Genomic DNA, 16,035 nt, shown 5'->3' on the forward strand with positions numbered 1-16,035 from the left:
TGGTGAGGTGTTGTGATCCAGACCAACTGGTAGTTGTAGTACTTGTTGCTGTGTGCGGTTTTAGAGTTAAGCCTTGTTTTTTATCGTTGCTTCCTTTCTGCTCTTGCTGTTCTCCTGAGTCTTTCATCATTTGTTCCTGTGAGTTTGCAGTGTGTCAGAGTTTTGGTTTTTCCCTGTCTATCTTTATCTTTCTTACCAGCTTACTCTTGCCCCTTCTTTCCCTGGTGGGAGGTGGGAATCAGATTAGTTCTGGTCAAGAGCATCTCATGCATCTCCACCATTAGGGGTAACCCTGAGGTTAGGGATAGCTTAGGTTCCCCTAGCATGAGGGACAGCCTAGGAATCCCTGTCCCTCACTATCCTACAGTCACATTGTGACAACTGTACTCCACAAACCCCCCCAAAAATTAATGCTTCGGCGGTCGTATGGTGTACGATCTGCTGTTCCACTTTGTAACAGGGATAAAATTTTCTTGTTGGGGACACAAATTCCTCATTGTCAGGTCCCATCATTGGGACACCGACCAATAACCTCTCTTTGAGGCATAGGATAACTTGTTTTCACTAAACAACCCCTTTAACCTCTGTAATTTGGCATATTAAAGAGTGTTAGTGCTGAATCTTTTATTATTGGCACTTAGGCCCCAATTCATCAAACAGATTTTCCCAGAATTCGGGCTTAAAACTGTTTGAGATGTTGCACATTTTTTATGTATTTTGTAGTTCTGCAAGAAAAAAGATCAGCAACTTTTTCCATTTCTACACTAGTCTGAGTCATCCCGGCCAACTTTTTTGAAAATTGGATTGTGCCTCACAAGGAAGGGATGACTGATCCATCATAATTTACGCAACTTTGTGTAAACAAATTCTGACGCTTTAACCTGGCACTCGACAGCTTAAAAAAATGCTCCTAGTTCATAAAGTGGTGGTCGATGGCTTTTTAGTGAATTTGGAACATCTTTCCCCAGCGTATCCTTCATCAAAAGGAAAAAAATACAATCCTTGACTTGAGTCCAAAGATTCCACCATTTATTTGCAATGCCCTCTTATTTTTATAAGCCATATCTGAGGCTAATGGTAAATTGCTTTTACTTAATTCATGGGTTGTAACAATTCTTTATATCCACCTACAATTTAGATACTCAAAATATATTCTAACACAGTCCTGTAATTCCTGGAGACATACCGTATTTTTCGGTTTATAAGACGCACCCCAAATTTGTTGTCTTACTGGAGGGAGGCAGCAGTGGTGGTGAAGCGGGGTTAGAGGAGACAGAGGTTGTGCTGGTAGCCGCGGCAGGTCCGTGGTGGCAGCGGCGGGTCAGTGGCGGCAACGGCGGCGGGTTAGCAGTGGCGGGTCAGTGACATCAGCAGCGGCGGGTCAGTGGTGGAGCAGGCCGGTGCGGTGAGTGTCCCAGTCTGTCCATGGTCCCAATTCAAATGATGGGGCCTGAAACGGCGCATGCGCAGATGGAGCTTTCCTCCAAGGGCTCCATCTGCGCACGCGCTGACTCCCGGTGCCCTCATTTGAAACTGGGACCGAGGACACACTGGGACACCTGCCGCACAGCCACCGCAGTCCGCACAGCCACCTGCCCACATGCATAGAGAGGCAGCCGGCACCGACAGGCACCCAACTACCCGCACGCAGCCAAAGGCACTTGGGCGCCCGAACGCACCCGATCGCCGCACAGACAGTTCCCCCTAGTAAGCTATATTCGGATTTTAAGACGCACCCTTCTTTTTCCTCCCAAATTTTTGGGAGGAAAAGTGCGTCTTATAATCCGAAAATACGGTACTTTGTGCTTGCCGCATGTTTTTGGAAACTATTTAGCCTGTCAGTTCACATGTGGTAGATACGTAGACGATGTTCTTGATACCACTTTTTTGTTTAACCCCATCTGTGAAGTATAAGGAGATCTGGGTCAACGTTACACCACAACTATGTCAAGTTTGGTTGGAAACTAGGATTTTCATTCATATGGTTACGTCTTAAAAGGAAAAATTGGCCGAGCGACAGAAACCCTTTTAAATTGAAGGCGGTTCCTACTTATTGAAGTGGTAAGGTGTTATGGTAGTTTTCCATGACCGCTAACTGCTATGGAGTTTTCAGCAATTAGTTCTAGTATTGTTTCTTATGAAAACACAAGTGTAATTTTGTAAAGTTTATATATGGGTGGAAATGAGGCCGGGGCCATTTATTAATTACAAAGTTGTAAAAGTTAAAATTGTCACATTGTGTAATGTTTTGGTTCACGGACATTTCCGCATAATCTCACATCTGCACCAGGCAACCTTTTAGAAAGTCTTGTGGGTAAATCTTGCATGTGCTAGGTGCTTAGGCTTTGCCAAAAGTGCTCATGTGATATTAGATTTTAGCTCAGATTCACCAACAATCTAATGTATTAACTCCAGACAGTTGGATTTTTACCAGTCCTATCCTATAAAAAGTGTCATGCTAGGTACGGGGAAGTACCAAGCGAGCGGTGATAGGGAAGGGATAGGGGACCACTGCGTCTAGGGAAGGGGGAGATGGTGACCCCTGACCAAACCTACAACTGGTCCCTGGGGTCCCTCACCACCCTAAATAGGTTCCGCACCTATGCGCCGAGCTGGACACCTGACCCTAGGTATCCCTAGTGCTAGTACCTAAATAGGGAACGGGTGGGATGACCTCTTCATCAATCCCACTAAATGCTAAAGGTAGACACAAGGAAGACAAAGCATGAACTACTTATCCGCAGATGACACAGGCAGGAGTTGAGCAAAGCCTCAGCAACAATACCACAGATGAGTACAAGCCATCTGCTTGCAACCAGAGCTAGAAGGAACTGAATAATATCACCAGCACCAGTCCAGGGAAAAATTGAGTATTTAAGCACCAAGAGAATACTGATAATCAGCAGCTGGGTGGAAGTCGAGCTCCTGCTGGGTCCAAAAGTGAAAGATGAAAATCCAACAGGAAAGCTACCTATACCAATGAATACTGACAGCAGGAACAATGGAAAGTCAGGGAGCATTCTGTACAGCCAAATGATGTGACCTTCTATGGCCAGAAACCACATGACTGTCACCTATGACACACCCATGACAAGCAGGAATTTATGGAGATAGCTAAGTATTTGGATTGTTTTTCTGAATCCCTTAGACAATGAGTATAGCTTCGGATGCACATGTGTATTGTTATTTTTTTCATTGTCTAAAGGACTGACAGAGATTGCAAAGTCCTTGGCTTTCTTTGAAAAGTCCCGTACACAATGAGTGGAGCTTCGGCCACGCATGCGCGCTGCTGCTTCTTTCATTGTCTAAAGGACTGATGGAGATTTCTAAGTCCTTGGCTTTATTTTGGGAGTCCCATACAAAAATAGTATAGCTTGCGCATGCGTACTGCTGCTTCTTTCATTGTCTAAAGGACTGTTGGAGATTACAAAGTCTTTGGCTTCGTTCCGGGAGTCCCATAGACAATGAGTGGAGATTCAGTCACGCATGCGCACTGCTGTTTCTTTCATTATCTATAGCACTGTTGGAGATTGCTAAGTACTTAGCATCATTTCAGGCGTCCCATATACCATGAGTGGTGCTCCGGCCACCCATGCGCGCTGCTGTTTCTTTCATTGTCTAAAAGACTGTTGTAGATCGCTAAGTCCTTGGCTTTGTTTCGTGAGTCCCATAGACAATGAGTGGAGCGTTGGCCATGCATGCGTGCTGCTGTTTCTTTCATTGTTTCTAGTACTGTTGGAGATCGCTAAGTACTTGGCATCGTTTCAGGCGTCCCATACACAAAGAGTGGAGCTCTGGCCATGCATGTGCGCTGCTGTTTTGTTCATTTTCTAAAGGACTGACAGAGATTGCGAAGTCCTTGGCTTTGTTGCGAGAGCTCCATACACAGTTGGTATTGTTTTGGATGCGCATGCGTACTGCTGCTTCTTTCATTGTTTATAGTACTCTTGGAGATCGCTAAGTCCTTGGCTTCGTTTCAGGAGTCCCATAGACAATGATTGGAGCTCTGTGCTGCTGTTTCTTTCATTGTCTAAAGGACTGATGGAGATTGCTTAGTTTCACAAGTCCCATAGACAATGAGTGGAGATTTCTTCATTGATCTAAGTGACTGATGGAGAAAGCAAAGTCCTTGTATTTTCTTTGTGAGTCCCTTAGACAATGAATGGAGCATTGGTTATGCATACAGAAGTGGTGGTCTTTTCCAAGGGGTATAAGACCCCTGTTCCATTGAGAGCCTATCACGCATCCTAAGGATAGGGAATAAGTTTTAATAATTCAGTCCTTAACATTACAAACTGCATCTAATTCCATCGTCGGCTGCAATGATCATTTTCTCATCTTCTTTATCCTCAGAAGTTTCGGCGGCGAGTGCAGGAGTCCACGCAGGTCCTGCGAGAACTGGAAATCTCTCTGAGAACTAATCACATAGGGTAAGAAAATGGCCAGAACTTATTTTTTGTACTTTTGATTGATAGATCTGATGTTTCCGGCAATTAATTGTGCTTTGTACAAGTCTGCTGTGCGTTTACTGCCTGCGCTGTCTGCAGGCTATGGACGTGCATCTGCCGTATACCTAATAATTACACCTATTAGGTTTTATAGGGCGTCTTAAGCACTGGTGTGATCCTGCCAGACTGATGAGCTAAGCAGATTCCAGTGCCAGAGAGGGAAGGAGTTTGGTTTTGGATGCCCGCTGAAGCCCGGTTATGTTACCCATTTGTGAGCGGTTTTCTATAAGCGAGAACATTATAAATTTAGTGAAATGGAAAATCCCCGTCTTCAAATAAAGTTATTTTTAGCTAAAAACCGCAAAGTTTAGTCTACACTTTCCATACAAATGATCCCGCTGTGGCCAGTACGATCCATCCATCATTACTGTTCATAGCTAATCGGCCGCGATCTCACTAAAATACAATTATTACAAAGGAGAAGTCTATAATAAGGGTCCTATCACCGCCTCATTCCATATCTGGGTCCATCCTGGTCCATAACTTAGCACCCGCACTAACGAAATTATTGAGGACCATAAAAAAAAATCAAATCCTTTCAATTAGTGGAGATATTTTACCATTTTTCTTGGATGGTTTGTAGTGATGAGTGGGCACTACCATGCTCAGGTGCTCAGTACTGGTAACTAGTGATGAGCGGGCACTACCATGCTCGGGTGCTCAGTACTGGTAACTAGTGATGAGCGGGCACTACCATGCTCGGGTGCTCAGTACTGGTAACTAGTGATGAGTGGGCACTACCATGCTCAGGTGCTCAGTACTGGTAACTAGTGATGAGCGGGCACTACCATGCTCGGGTGCTCTGTACTGGTAACTAGTGATGAGCGGGCACTACCATGCTCGGGTGCTCAGTACTCGTAACTAGTGATGAGCGGGCACTACCATGCTCGGGTACTCAGTACTCGTAACTAGTGATGAGTGAGCACTACCATGCTCAGGTACTCAGTACTCGTAACTAGTGATGAGTGAGCACTACCATGCTCGAGTGCTCAGTACTGGTAACTAGTGATGAGTGAGCACTACCATGCTCGGGTGCTCAGTACTCGTAACTAGTGATGAATGAGCACTACCATGCTCAGGTGCTCAGTACTCGTAACTAGTGATGAGCGGGCACTACCATGCTCGGGTGCTCAGTACTCGTAACTAGTGATGAGTGAGCAGTACCATGCTCAGGTGCTCAGTACTCGTAACTTGTGATGAGCGGCCACTACCATGCTCGGGTGCTCAGTACTCGTAACTAGAGATGAGTGAGCACTACCATGCTCGGGTGCTCCGTACTCGTAACTAGAGATGAGTGAGCACTACCATGCTCGGGTGCGCCGTACTCGTAACTAGTGATGAGCGGGCACTACCATGCTCGGGTGCGCCGTACTCGTAACTAGTGATGAGTGAGCACTACCATGCTCGGGTGCTCTGTACTCGTAACTAGTGATGAGCGGGCACTACCATGCTCGGGTGCTCAGTACTCGTAACTAGTGATGAGTGAGCACTACCATGCTTAGGTGCTCAGTACTCGTAACTAGTGATGAGTGAGCACTACCATGCTCGGGTGCTCAGTACTTGTAACTAGTGATGAGTGAGCACTACCATGCTCGGGGGCGCCGTACTCGTAACTAGTGATGAGCGGGCACTACCATGCTTGGGTGCTCAGTACTGGTAACTAGTGATGAGTGGGCACTACCATGCTCGGGTGCTCGGTACTGGTAACTAGTGATGAGTGAGCACTACCATGCTCGGGTGCTCAGTACTGGTAACTAGTGATGAGTGAGCACTACCATGCTCGGGTGCTCAGTACTGGTAACTAGTGATGAGTGGGCACTACCATGCTCGGGTGCTCGGTACTGGTAACTAGTGATGAGCGGGCACTACCATGCTCGGGTGCTCAGTACTGGTAACTAGTGATGAGCGGGCACTACCATGCTCGGGTGCTCAGTACTGGTAACTAGTGATGAGCGGGCACTACCATGCTCGGGTGCTCAGTACTGGTAACTAGTGATGAGTGGGCACTACCATGCTCGGGTGCTCAGTACTGGTAACTAGTGATGAGCGGGCACTACCACTACCATGCTCGGGTGCTCAGTACTCGTAACTAGTGATGAGCGGGCACTACCATGCTCGGGTACTCAGTACTCGTAACTAGTGATGAGTGAGCACTACCATGCTCAGGTACTCAGTACTCGTAACTAGTGATGAGTGAGCACTACCATGCTCGAGTGCTCAGTACTGGTAACTAGTGATGAGTGAGCACTACCATGCTCGGGTGCTCAGTACTCGTAACTAGTGATGAATGAGCACTACCATGCTCAGGTGCTCAGTACTCGTAACTAGTGATGAGCGGGCACTACCATGCTCGGGTGCTCAGTACTCGTAACTAGTGATGAGTGAGCACTACCATGCTCAGGTGCTCAGTACTAGTAACTAGTGATGAGCGGGCACTACCATGCTCGGGTGCTCAGTACTGGTAACTAGTGATGAGTGATCACTACCATGCTCAGGTGCTCAGTACTCGTAACTAGTGATGAGTGGACACTACCATGCTTGGGGTGCTCAGTATTCGTAACTAGTGATGAGTGGGCACTACCATGCTCAGGTGCTCAGTACTGGTAACTAGTGATGAGCGAGCACTACCATGCTCAGGTGCTCAGTACCCGTAACTAGTGATGAGTGAGCACTACCATGCTCAGGTGCTCTGTACTCGTAACTAGTGATGAGTGAGCACTACCATGCTCGGGTGCTCAGTACCCGTAACTAGTGATGAGTGAGCACTACCATGCTCGGATGCTCAGTACCCGTAACTAGTGATGAGTGAGCACTACCATGCTCGGGTGCTCAGTACTGGTAACTAGTGATGAGTGAGCACTACCATGCTCGGATGCTCAGTACCCGTAACTAGTGATGAGTGAGCACTACCATGCTCGGGTGCTCAGTACCCGTAACTAGTGATGAGTGAGCACTACCATGCTCGGGTGCTCAGTACCCGTAACTAGTGATGAGCGGGCACTACCATGCTCGGGTGCTCAGTACCCGTAACTAGTGATGAGTGAGCACTACCATGCTCGGATGCTCAGTACCCGTAACTAGTGATGAGTGAGCACTACCATGCTCGGGTGCTCAGTACCCGTAACTAGTGATGAGTGAGCATTACCATGCTCGGGTGCTCAGTACTAGTAACTAGTGATGAGCGGGCACTACCATGCTCAGGTGCTCAGTACTCGTAACTAGTGATGAGTGAGCACTACCATGCTTTGGTGCTCGGTACTGGTAATTAGTGATGAGTGAGCACTACCATGCTCGGGTGCTCTGTACTCGTAACTAGTGATGAGCGGGCACTACCATGCTCGGATGCTCAGTACTGGTAACTAGTGATGAGTGATCACTACCATGCTTAGGTGCTCAGTACTCGTAACTAGTGATGAGCGGGCACTACCATGCTCGGGTGCTCAGTACTGGTAACTAGTGATGAGTGAGCACTACCATGCTCGGGTGCTCTGTACTCGTAACTAGTGATGAGTGATCACTACCATGCTTAGGTGCTCAGTACTCGTAACTAGTGATGAGCGGGCACTACTATGCTCAGGTGCTCAGTACTCGTAACTAGTGATGAGCGGGCACTACCATGCTCGGGTGCTCAGTACTGGTAACTAGTGATGAGTGATCACTACCATGCTCGGGTGCTCAGTACTCGTAACTAGTGATGAGTGAGCACTACCATGCTCGGGTGCTCAGTACTGGTAACTAGTGATGAGTGATCACTACCATGCTCGGGTGCTCAGTACTGGTAACTAGTGATGAGTGATCACTACCATGCTCGGGTGCTCAGTACTGGTAACTAGTGATGAGCGGGCACTACCATGCTCGGGTGCTCAGTACTCGTAACTAGTGATGAGTGAGCACTACCATGCTCAGGTGCTCAGTACTTGTAACTAGTAATGAGTGGGCACTACCATGCTCAGGTCCTCAGTACCCGTAACTAGTGATGAGTGAGCACTACCATGCTCGGGTCCTCAGTACCCGTAACTAGTGATGAGTGAGCACTACCATGCTCGGGTGTTCGTAACTAGTGATGAGCGGGCACTACCATGCTCAGGTGCTCGGTACTCGTAACTAGTGATGAGCGAGCACTACCATGCTCGGGTGCTCAGTACTCGTAACTAGTGATGAGCGAGCACTACCATGCTCAGGTGCTCAGTACTCGTAACTAGTGATGAGTGGGCACTACCATGCTCGGGTGCTCAGTACCCGTAACTAGTGATGAGCGAGCACTACCATGCTCGGGTGCTCAGTACTTGTAACTAGTGATGAGTGAGCGCTACCATGCTCGGGTGCTCAGTACCCGTAACTAGTGATGAGCGAGCACTACCATGCTCGGGTGCTCAGTACTTGTAACTAGTGATGAGCGAGCACTACCATGCTCAGGTGCTCAGTACTCGTAACTAGTGATGAGCGAGCACTACCATGCTCAGGTGCTCAGTACTTGTAACTAGTGATGAGTGAGCACTACCATGCTCAGGTGCTCAGTACCCGTAACTAGTGATGAGCGAGCACTACCATGCTCGGGTGCTCAGTACTTGTAACTAGTGATGAGTGAGCACTACAATGCTCAGATGCTCAGTACTCGTAACTAGTGATGAGCGAGCACTACCATGCTCGGGTGCTCTGTACTCGTAACTAGTGATGAGCGGGCACTACCATGCTCAGGTGCTCAGTACTTGTAACTAGTGATGAGTGAGCACTACCATGCTCGGGTCCTCAGTACCCGTAACTAGTGATGAGTGAGCACTACCATGCTCGGGTGTTTGTAACTAGTGATGAGCGGGCACTACCATGCTCAGGTGCTCGGTACTCGTAACTAGTGATGAGCGAGCACTACCATGCTCGGGTCCTCAGTACCCGTAACTAGTGATGAGTGAGCACTACCATGCTCGGGTGTTCGTAACTAGTGATGAGTGGGCACTACCATGCTCAGGTGCTCAGTACTGGTAACTAGTGATGAGTGGGCACTACCATGCTCAGGTGCTCAGTACTGGTAACTAGTGATGAGCGGGCACTACCATGCTCAGGTGCTCAGTACTGGTAACTAGTGATGAGTGGGCACTACCATGCTCGGGTGCTCAGTACTGGTAACTAATGATGAGCGGGCACTACCATGCTCAGGTGCTCAGTACTGGTAACTAGTGATGAGCGGGCACTACCATGCTCGGGTGCTCAGTACTGGTAACTAGTGATGAGTGGGCACTACCATGCTCAGGTGCTCAGTACTGGTAACTAGTGATGAGCGGGCACTACCATGCTCGGGTGCTCAGTACCCGTAACTAGTGATGAGCGAGCACTACCATGCTCGGGTGCTCAGTACTTGTAACTAGTGATGAGTGAGCACTACAATGCTCAGATGCTCAGTAGTCGTAACTAGTGATGAGCGAGCACTACCATGCTCGGGTGCTCTGTACTCGTAACTAGTGATGAGCGGGCACTACCATGCTTGGGTTCTCAGTACTGATAACTAGTGATGAGTGGGCACTAACATGCTCGGGTGCTCGGTACTGGTAACTAGTGATGAGCGGGCACTACCATGCTCGGGTGCTCAGTACTGGTAACTAGTGATGAGTGAGCACTACCATGCTCGGGTGCTCAGTACTGGTAACTAGTGATGAGCGAGCACTACCATGCTCGGGTGCTCTGTACTCGTAACTAGTGATGAGCGGGCACTACCATGCTTGGGTTCTCAGTACTGGTAACTAGTGATGAGTGGGCACTAACATGCTCGGGTGCTCGGTACTGGTAACTAGTGATGAGCGGGCACTACCATGCTCGGGTGCTCAGTACTGGTAACTAGTGATGAGCGGGCACTACCATGCTCTGGTGCTCTGTACTGGTAACTAGTGATGAGTGAGCACTACCATGCTCGGGTGCTCAGTACTGGTAACTAGTGATGAGTGAGCACTACCATGCTCAGGTGCTCTGTACTCGTAACTAGTGATGAGCGGGCACTACCATGCTCGGGTGCTCAGTACTCGTAACTAGTGATGAGCGGGCACTACCATGCTCGGGTGCTCAGTACTCGTAACTAGTGATGAGCGGGCACTACCATGCTCGGGTGCTCAGTACTCGTAACTAGTGATGAGCGGGCACTACCATGCTCGGGTGCTCAGTACTCGTAACTAGTGATGAGCGGGCACTACCATGCTTGGGTGCTCTGTACTCGTAACTAGTGATGAGCGGGCACTACCATGCTCGGGTGCTCAGTACCCGTAACTAGTGATGAGCGGGCATTACTATGCATAGTATAGCCTTTTGGAACTTTTTTATGACTATTAGGGTATGTGCACACGCTGCAGACTAGGTGCAGAAACTTTCAACATGAAATCATCACCTTCTGGCAGAAAAACTCACCTAATAACGCATGATTTTTGTTGTGTTTTCTTGGCGTTTTTTGGTGTGTTTTTCTTATCAAATCAATGGCTGGAAGAGCTAAAAAACACAGGAAAAAACACCCCAACAATCGATGCTGCAGATTATTTTCTGCACTAAAATCTGCAAGGGAAAAAAAAAGCAACGTGCGCACAGCACTTCAGAAATCTCATAGACTTTGCTGGCTTTTGGGTAGGCTTGCAGATTTTGGTGCAGATTTCTCAAAAACGCACCGTTTGCACCTACCCGTAAAAAGACGGCCAGAGAGCCCCATAGGGGTGAACAGGCCCATGACGATCGGGAGGGTTAGGGTAGGAAAGAGTTAAGTGCTAAGGTTGGAGGCACATAGGGGCTGCCTGATTGGTGGGAGAGTCGGGAAAAGGGATTGGGTGAGGGACAGGATATGGGAGGGTTGGTGTGTGGGTATAAAGGGGGCTGTGCAGAGGTCACTGCCCCTGTTGACCTACAGACAGTGTGTCCCCCCTGCGCTGCTGCCTCCCTGACTGAAGAATGGTGGCGGTGCTGGAGCTGGGGGGGGAGGAGCATCTGAGGACATCGGCGAGGACGCGTCTGCAGGGCTGGAGCGGCTTCTCTGCTCCTGCGCCCGGAGCTGCGCTGCACGCTCGGCGGGCGCGACCGCCGGAGCGTTACTCCCCCGTCGGGGGGGGGAGAAGACAGTTTTAGGAGCCCCTTCGGGGACCCTCCGGGGCAGCGGAGTGCACCTCACCTTCGGACGTGTCTCCGGCCGCCGGGAGGAATCCTCGTCGGAGATTTCGCGGGCCGGGGGTTGGGCGGCGCTTATGCGAGGCCTACTTCCGGTCTGCGGCCTGCACGGCCACGGACCAGAGCAACGGCAGCCCCCAGTGAGGTGCGGGCTGGGGGTGGCGCCCGGCACCACTGAGCGGACGGGGAGACTCCCTGCAGACGGCAGGGGAGAGAGCATGGATGGAGGGACGGATCGGAGCGGTAGTCGGAGGGTGCTGGTAGCAGGGTCATGCGGTCGGCAGGGCCCTTGCGGCGGTCTGTTATTACGGTACCTCCCAGCAGGGATCAGGCTGGGGGGTGTTCCTGGCATCCGGACGGAGAGGCACGGCCTTCCTGCAGTCGGCAGGGGGGGGGACCACCGGGAGCTACAAGATTACAGCGGTGCAGCAAGGGGGGGCAGCAAAGAAGGATGGCGGCAGGACGCCGCTCTGCGGCAGAAAACAGAGGACAAATAGGAGGTGCACGGAGGAGCAGGGTGCGGTGACCGTGGGGGTTGACGGCCGCAAGGTGCGGGCTGTCCCCTCGCTGGTCCCCCCAGCGGACTTCAGCAGCTCCTCTTATTCGGGCGAGGAAGACGGACCGGAGGAGGCGGCAGGACGGATGAACGGCAGCAGGATGTTCGCGGTACGGCTGCTCCGGATTCGGTTCAGAGGCAGCCCGGTGAGAGAACAACCAATATGTTTAATGTTGTGGGTAGTGTTAGCGGGGACGGGGGGTTCCACCGCGGGGAGTGGTTTGCCGAGGGTTTAGTGCGGTCGGTTAGTCAGGGTTACCCGGGGCGGAGTTTTGGGGGCAGCTGCTAAGGGTGTTGTAGGGATCGTCGGCTGAGCGGTCAGGTCGAAGCGGGCCTGGGTCCCTGGCGGGGGGGCGTGGGTGGGTCCCACGGTCGGGGTGGCTGCCGGTGGTACCGGTGTGCGAGGTAGAGACTTAGGAGGTTGTGCCGGCGGTCGTTGCGGGTCAGGCGGACGGCGCGGCGGCCGTGGCGTTGGTTAGCGAGGACGTGGAAAAGGATGATGAGGTTGTGCGTTTGGATGTTAGGGCACGGAGCGAAGTTACGGGTGCTTTGGGAGTCCGTAAATGGGGGCATTTAAAAAAGGAGGTGAGGGAGTAGATAAGAAAAAGGGAGTATGGGAAAATATTTTCACTGCTTCCCTTGGAAAAGTTTAATTTGGATACAGTGAAGGCAAGTGAATCTTAAAAAAAAAAAAAAAAAAAAAAAAGGGGAGGTGTAGGTTGATCCTGAGGACGCTTCCTAACTGGCATTGGAAGGCTATGCGGCCGGGCATCTGGTGGGAACACAAAGATATATGTTTTGGGGATGCGTTTGATAACGGCTCCGGCGCAGCCCCTTTTGAGGTGGTGCCAGGGGCCCGGGTGCAGGGGCGTGTTAAAAAATTTAGTGAGGGGTAATGTAAGTTTGGGGGCAGCGTGTCGGTTCAAACACGAGTGTTCCGGTTGTGGAGGTTTCCCACTCTTTGGCCAGGTGTTTCAAAGGGGGAAAGAAAAGTCGGGGGACGGTTTTGGTAACAGGAAGGACGCTAGTGAAGGTCGAGGGATGCGTCCCTATTTAAATAGATATCCGGATGACCGGGCGGCGGAGCTGTTTGCTACGGGTTTTATGGTAGGTTTCCGGGTTCCATTTGATTTTGGGGCGCCGGTGTTTCGCCCGGATAATTCGGGGTCCAACAAAGGACATCCGGAGGTGGTGACGGAAAGGCTTTAGAAGGAGGTGGAGCGGGATGGATGGCGGGTGCTGGTACAGGACCCGTCACCCCCCAACTTGAGGGTTTTTTCGCTGCCGGGAGTGGTACCCAAGCCGGAGTTGGACGGGCATCGGCTCCTTCATCATCTCTCTTACCCGGCTGGGTTGTTGGTGAACGGCGGGATTTCACCCGAGTGCCGGCGGTCTGTTATGTATCATTTGACAAGGCGTGGGAGTTCGTGTGGGTAGTGGCCAGGGGGCCCCGATGACCAAGGCGGACGTGGAAGCAGTTTTACGGTTACTTCCGGTGCACCCGGAGAGTTTTTGCACCCTTGGGTGCAGGTGGGATGGGCAATACTATGTGGATCAGTGCTTGCCCAGGGGTTGTTCTATTTCGGGCGCTTAGTTTGAAGCGTCAGTTCGTTTGTGGAATGGGTAGTCAGGGATGTGGCGGGTGTCCACTCAGTGATACACTATTTGGATGATTTCTTTTGCGTGGGCCCAGTGGGCTCCTCGGTTTGTTCCTTGCTGTTATTTACAGGAGAACGCATTGCAGGAAGCCTGGGGATTCGGTGGCACGGGGGAAGACAGAAGGGCCAGTGACGTCCCTGTGTTTCTTGGGCATTGAAATTGACTCGGTGGCTATGGTATGCCGATTGCCGGAGGACGAGCTGCGTGTTTTGAAGGTGTCGGTGCAGTTGTTGCACTGGGCTAAGAAGGTGCGGTTACAGGATTTCAGTCGGTCCTTGGGAAGTTGAATTTTGCCGGTCGCTCTAGGCCTATGGGGCGAATATTTAACAGGCGTCTGGCGAGCGCAATGGCAGGGGTGATTGCTACAAATTATGTGTCAGAGTGACAATGACAATGAAAGAAGGTTTGCTGGTGTGGGGCTGCATTCCTTGAATGAGTCAACGGACGGACGTTATGGGTGAGCAGGGCAGTATTAGATAGCCAGCTGGCACTGTTTATTGATGCGGCGGGGGCATCAGGTTTTGGGGGCAATTTTAGGACGCATCGGTGTGTGGGCTAATGGCCACGGCTTTGGGTGAAAAAAGGGGTTTGTGACATATTTGGCGTTGGTGGAAATGTTCCCCCATCATAGTAGCGATGGAGTTTTGGGGCCCAGAATTTGCGGGCAAGAAGCTTGGTGTGCATTGTACTGACATGGCGGTGGTGTATTTTGATTAATTCATGGTCATCAAAATCGCCCCCGGTGGTGTGCTACTTGAGACATCTGGAGTAGGGTTGCTTAGAACTCAACAGGTGCGTGGTGGCGCAGCATGTGCCCGGAGGGCAAAGTGAAGTGGCTGATGCGCTCTCGGTTTCAGTTCTACAGGTTCAGGCGAATGGTGCCAGGAGCGGACAAGGTGGGAGAGCTATGCCCGGCATGGCTGCGTGACCTGGCGTCGGGTAGCATTTGAGGGATTCAGGAGACTGGTGACTGAGGCTACTTGTTCCGATACCAGCCTGTGTGGCGAGAATGGGAGAAATTGGAGAAGGCGGCTTTTATGGAGCTTGGTTAGACAGGCCGAGTGCTGGGGGTTTTGGCATTGATTAGCTGGGATTTTTCAGCAGGCCGGTCTGTTTCGGTGATGATTACAAGTTGGGCGGTGTTGGCCTTCTTGTTAAAAATGCAAGGGGTTCGGGACGTGGCAAAGGATTTTCTGGTGCGGTGGGGGATAAAGGGTTTTCAAAGGACGCGTGGTCGCGAGACAGGAGACGGCCACTATTGTTTCCGTCGTTGATTGGTTGGTGATGTGTTTGGGGGATATATGCTCGTCCGATTAGGTACGAGGCTGTTTAAGGTTGCCTTTGTATTGGCATTTTTCGGGGCTCTCTGCATCAGAGAATTTGGTGCCCTGCCAGGCATGCGGTAGGCGGGCTGTTATTAGAGGTTGTTACGCTTGGTAAGGATGGCGCGAGTGCCGGTATGGTTTTCGATAGACAGATCAAATAGGTGGGGGACGGCTGGTGACGTTGTTTGAATTGCCAGGGCACCACCTATGCCCAGTGGTTCAGGTGGCGGAATTCTTGCAGGTGTGGGGTGGCTACCCCGGTGTTTCTTTAGACATGGGGATGGATATGCCTTATCGTGATTCCAGTATGGCAGTGTTGAAGAAGGCTTTAGTAAGGGCCGGGGGAGTAGCCAAGGGATTGTGGGTCCCACTCCTTTCGGATTGTGGCAGCGACCGAAGCGGCTAAGTGGGGGGGCTGAGTGAGGATTGGACCCGGTGGATTGGGAGCTGGGATTCCTCCAGGTTTCGTTTGTATATTAGACCACATCTGATTAGGTGATGTTTGGAGACGGGGGGGGTCCTTTATTGAGGATGGTTTGGGCAGTCTCTTCGTACGGAGCGGCGATGGAGGAAGCCCGTGTGTAATGGCTCGGAGTTAGGGGCATGACTTGGTGTAGAGTTCGCCCTGAATTGGTGTATTATAGCCGGATTGACAAGGAACCTGTGGTTTTAATGCTGCATGTGGGGGGGAATGACTTTGGAGTGTGGACGGCGTGAGAGTTAAAAGGGAGAGCAAGTTGGACTTACTTCATTTGTGGAGGGCGTTCCATGGCATGGTGATTGTGAGGTCCGATATGGTAGCCCGAAGGCAGTGGCGTTCTAGGAGTGGATCGGATTAGCAGGGCCTGGGAAAAAT

At 50.8% G+C, this 16,035-nt stretch overlaps 1 protein-coding gene across 8 annotated transcripts in view; it reads left to right on the top strand.

The window, feature by feature from the left end:
• The window catches only part of FMNL2 (formin like 2), a 300,140-nt gene that overhangs the window by 196,766 nt on the left and 87,339 nt on the right, over positions 1 to 16,035 (top strand). For all 8 annotated transcript variants that reach the window (XM_075317219.1, XM_075317215.1, XM_075317213.1 and 5 more), the window contains exon 4: positions 4,354 to 4,430. In XM_075317219.1, coding sequence (XP_075173334.1) covers positions 4,354 to 4,430 — 77 coding nt within the window. The remainder of the gene's footprint in view (positions 1 to 4,353; positions 4,431 to 16,035) is intronic.

This window comes from Anomaloglossus baeobatrachus, chromosome 7, assembly GCF_048569485.1.
Source record: "Anomaloglossus baeobatrachus isolate aAnoBae1 chromosome 7, aAnoBae1.hap1, whole genome shotgun sequence".
NCBI lineage: Eukaryota > Metazoa > Chordata > Amphibia > Anura > Aromobatidae > Anomaloglossus > Anomaloglossus baeobatrachus.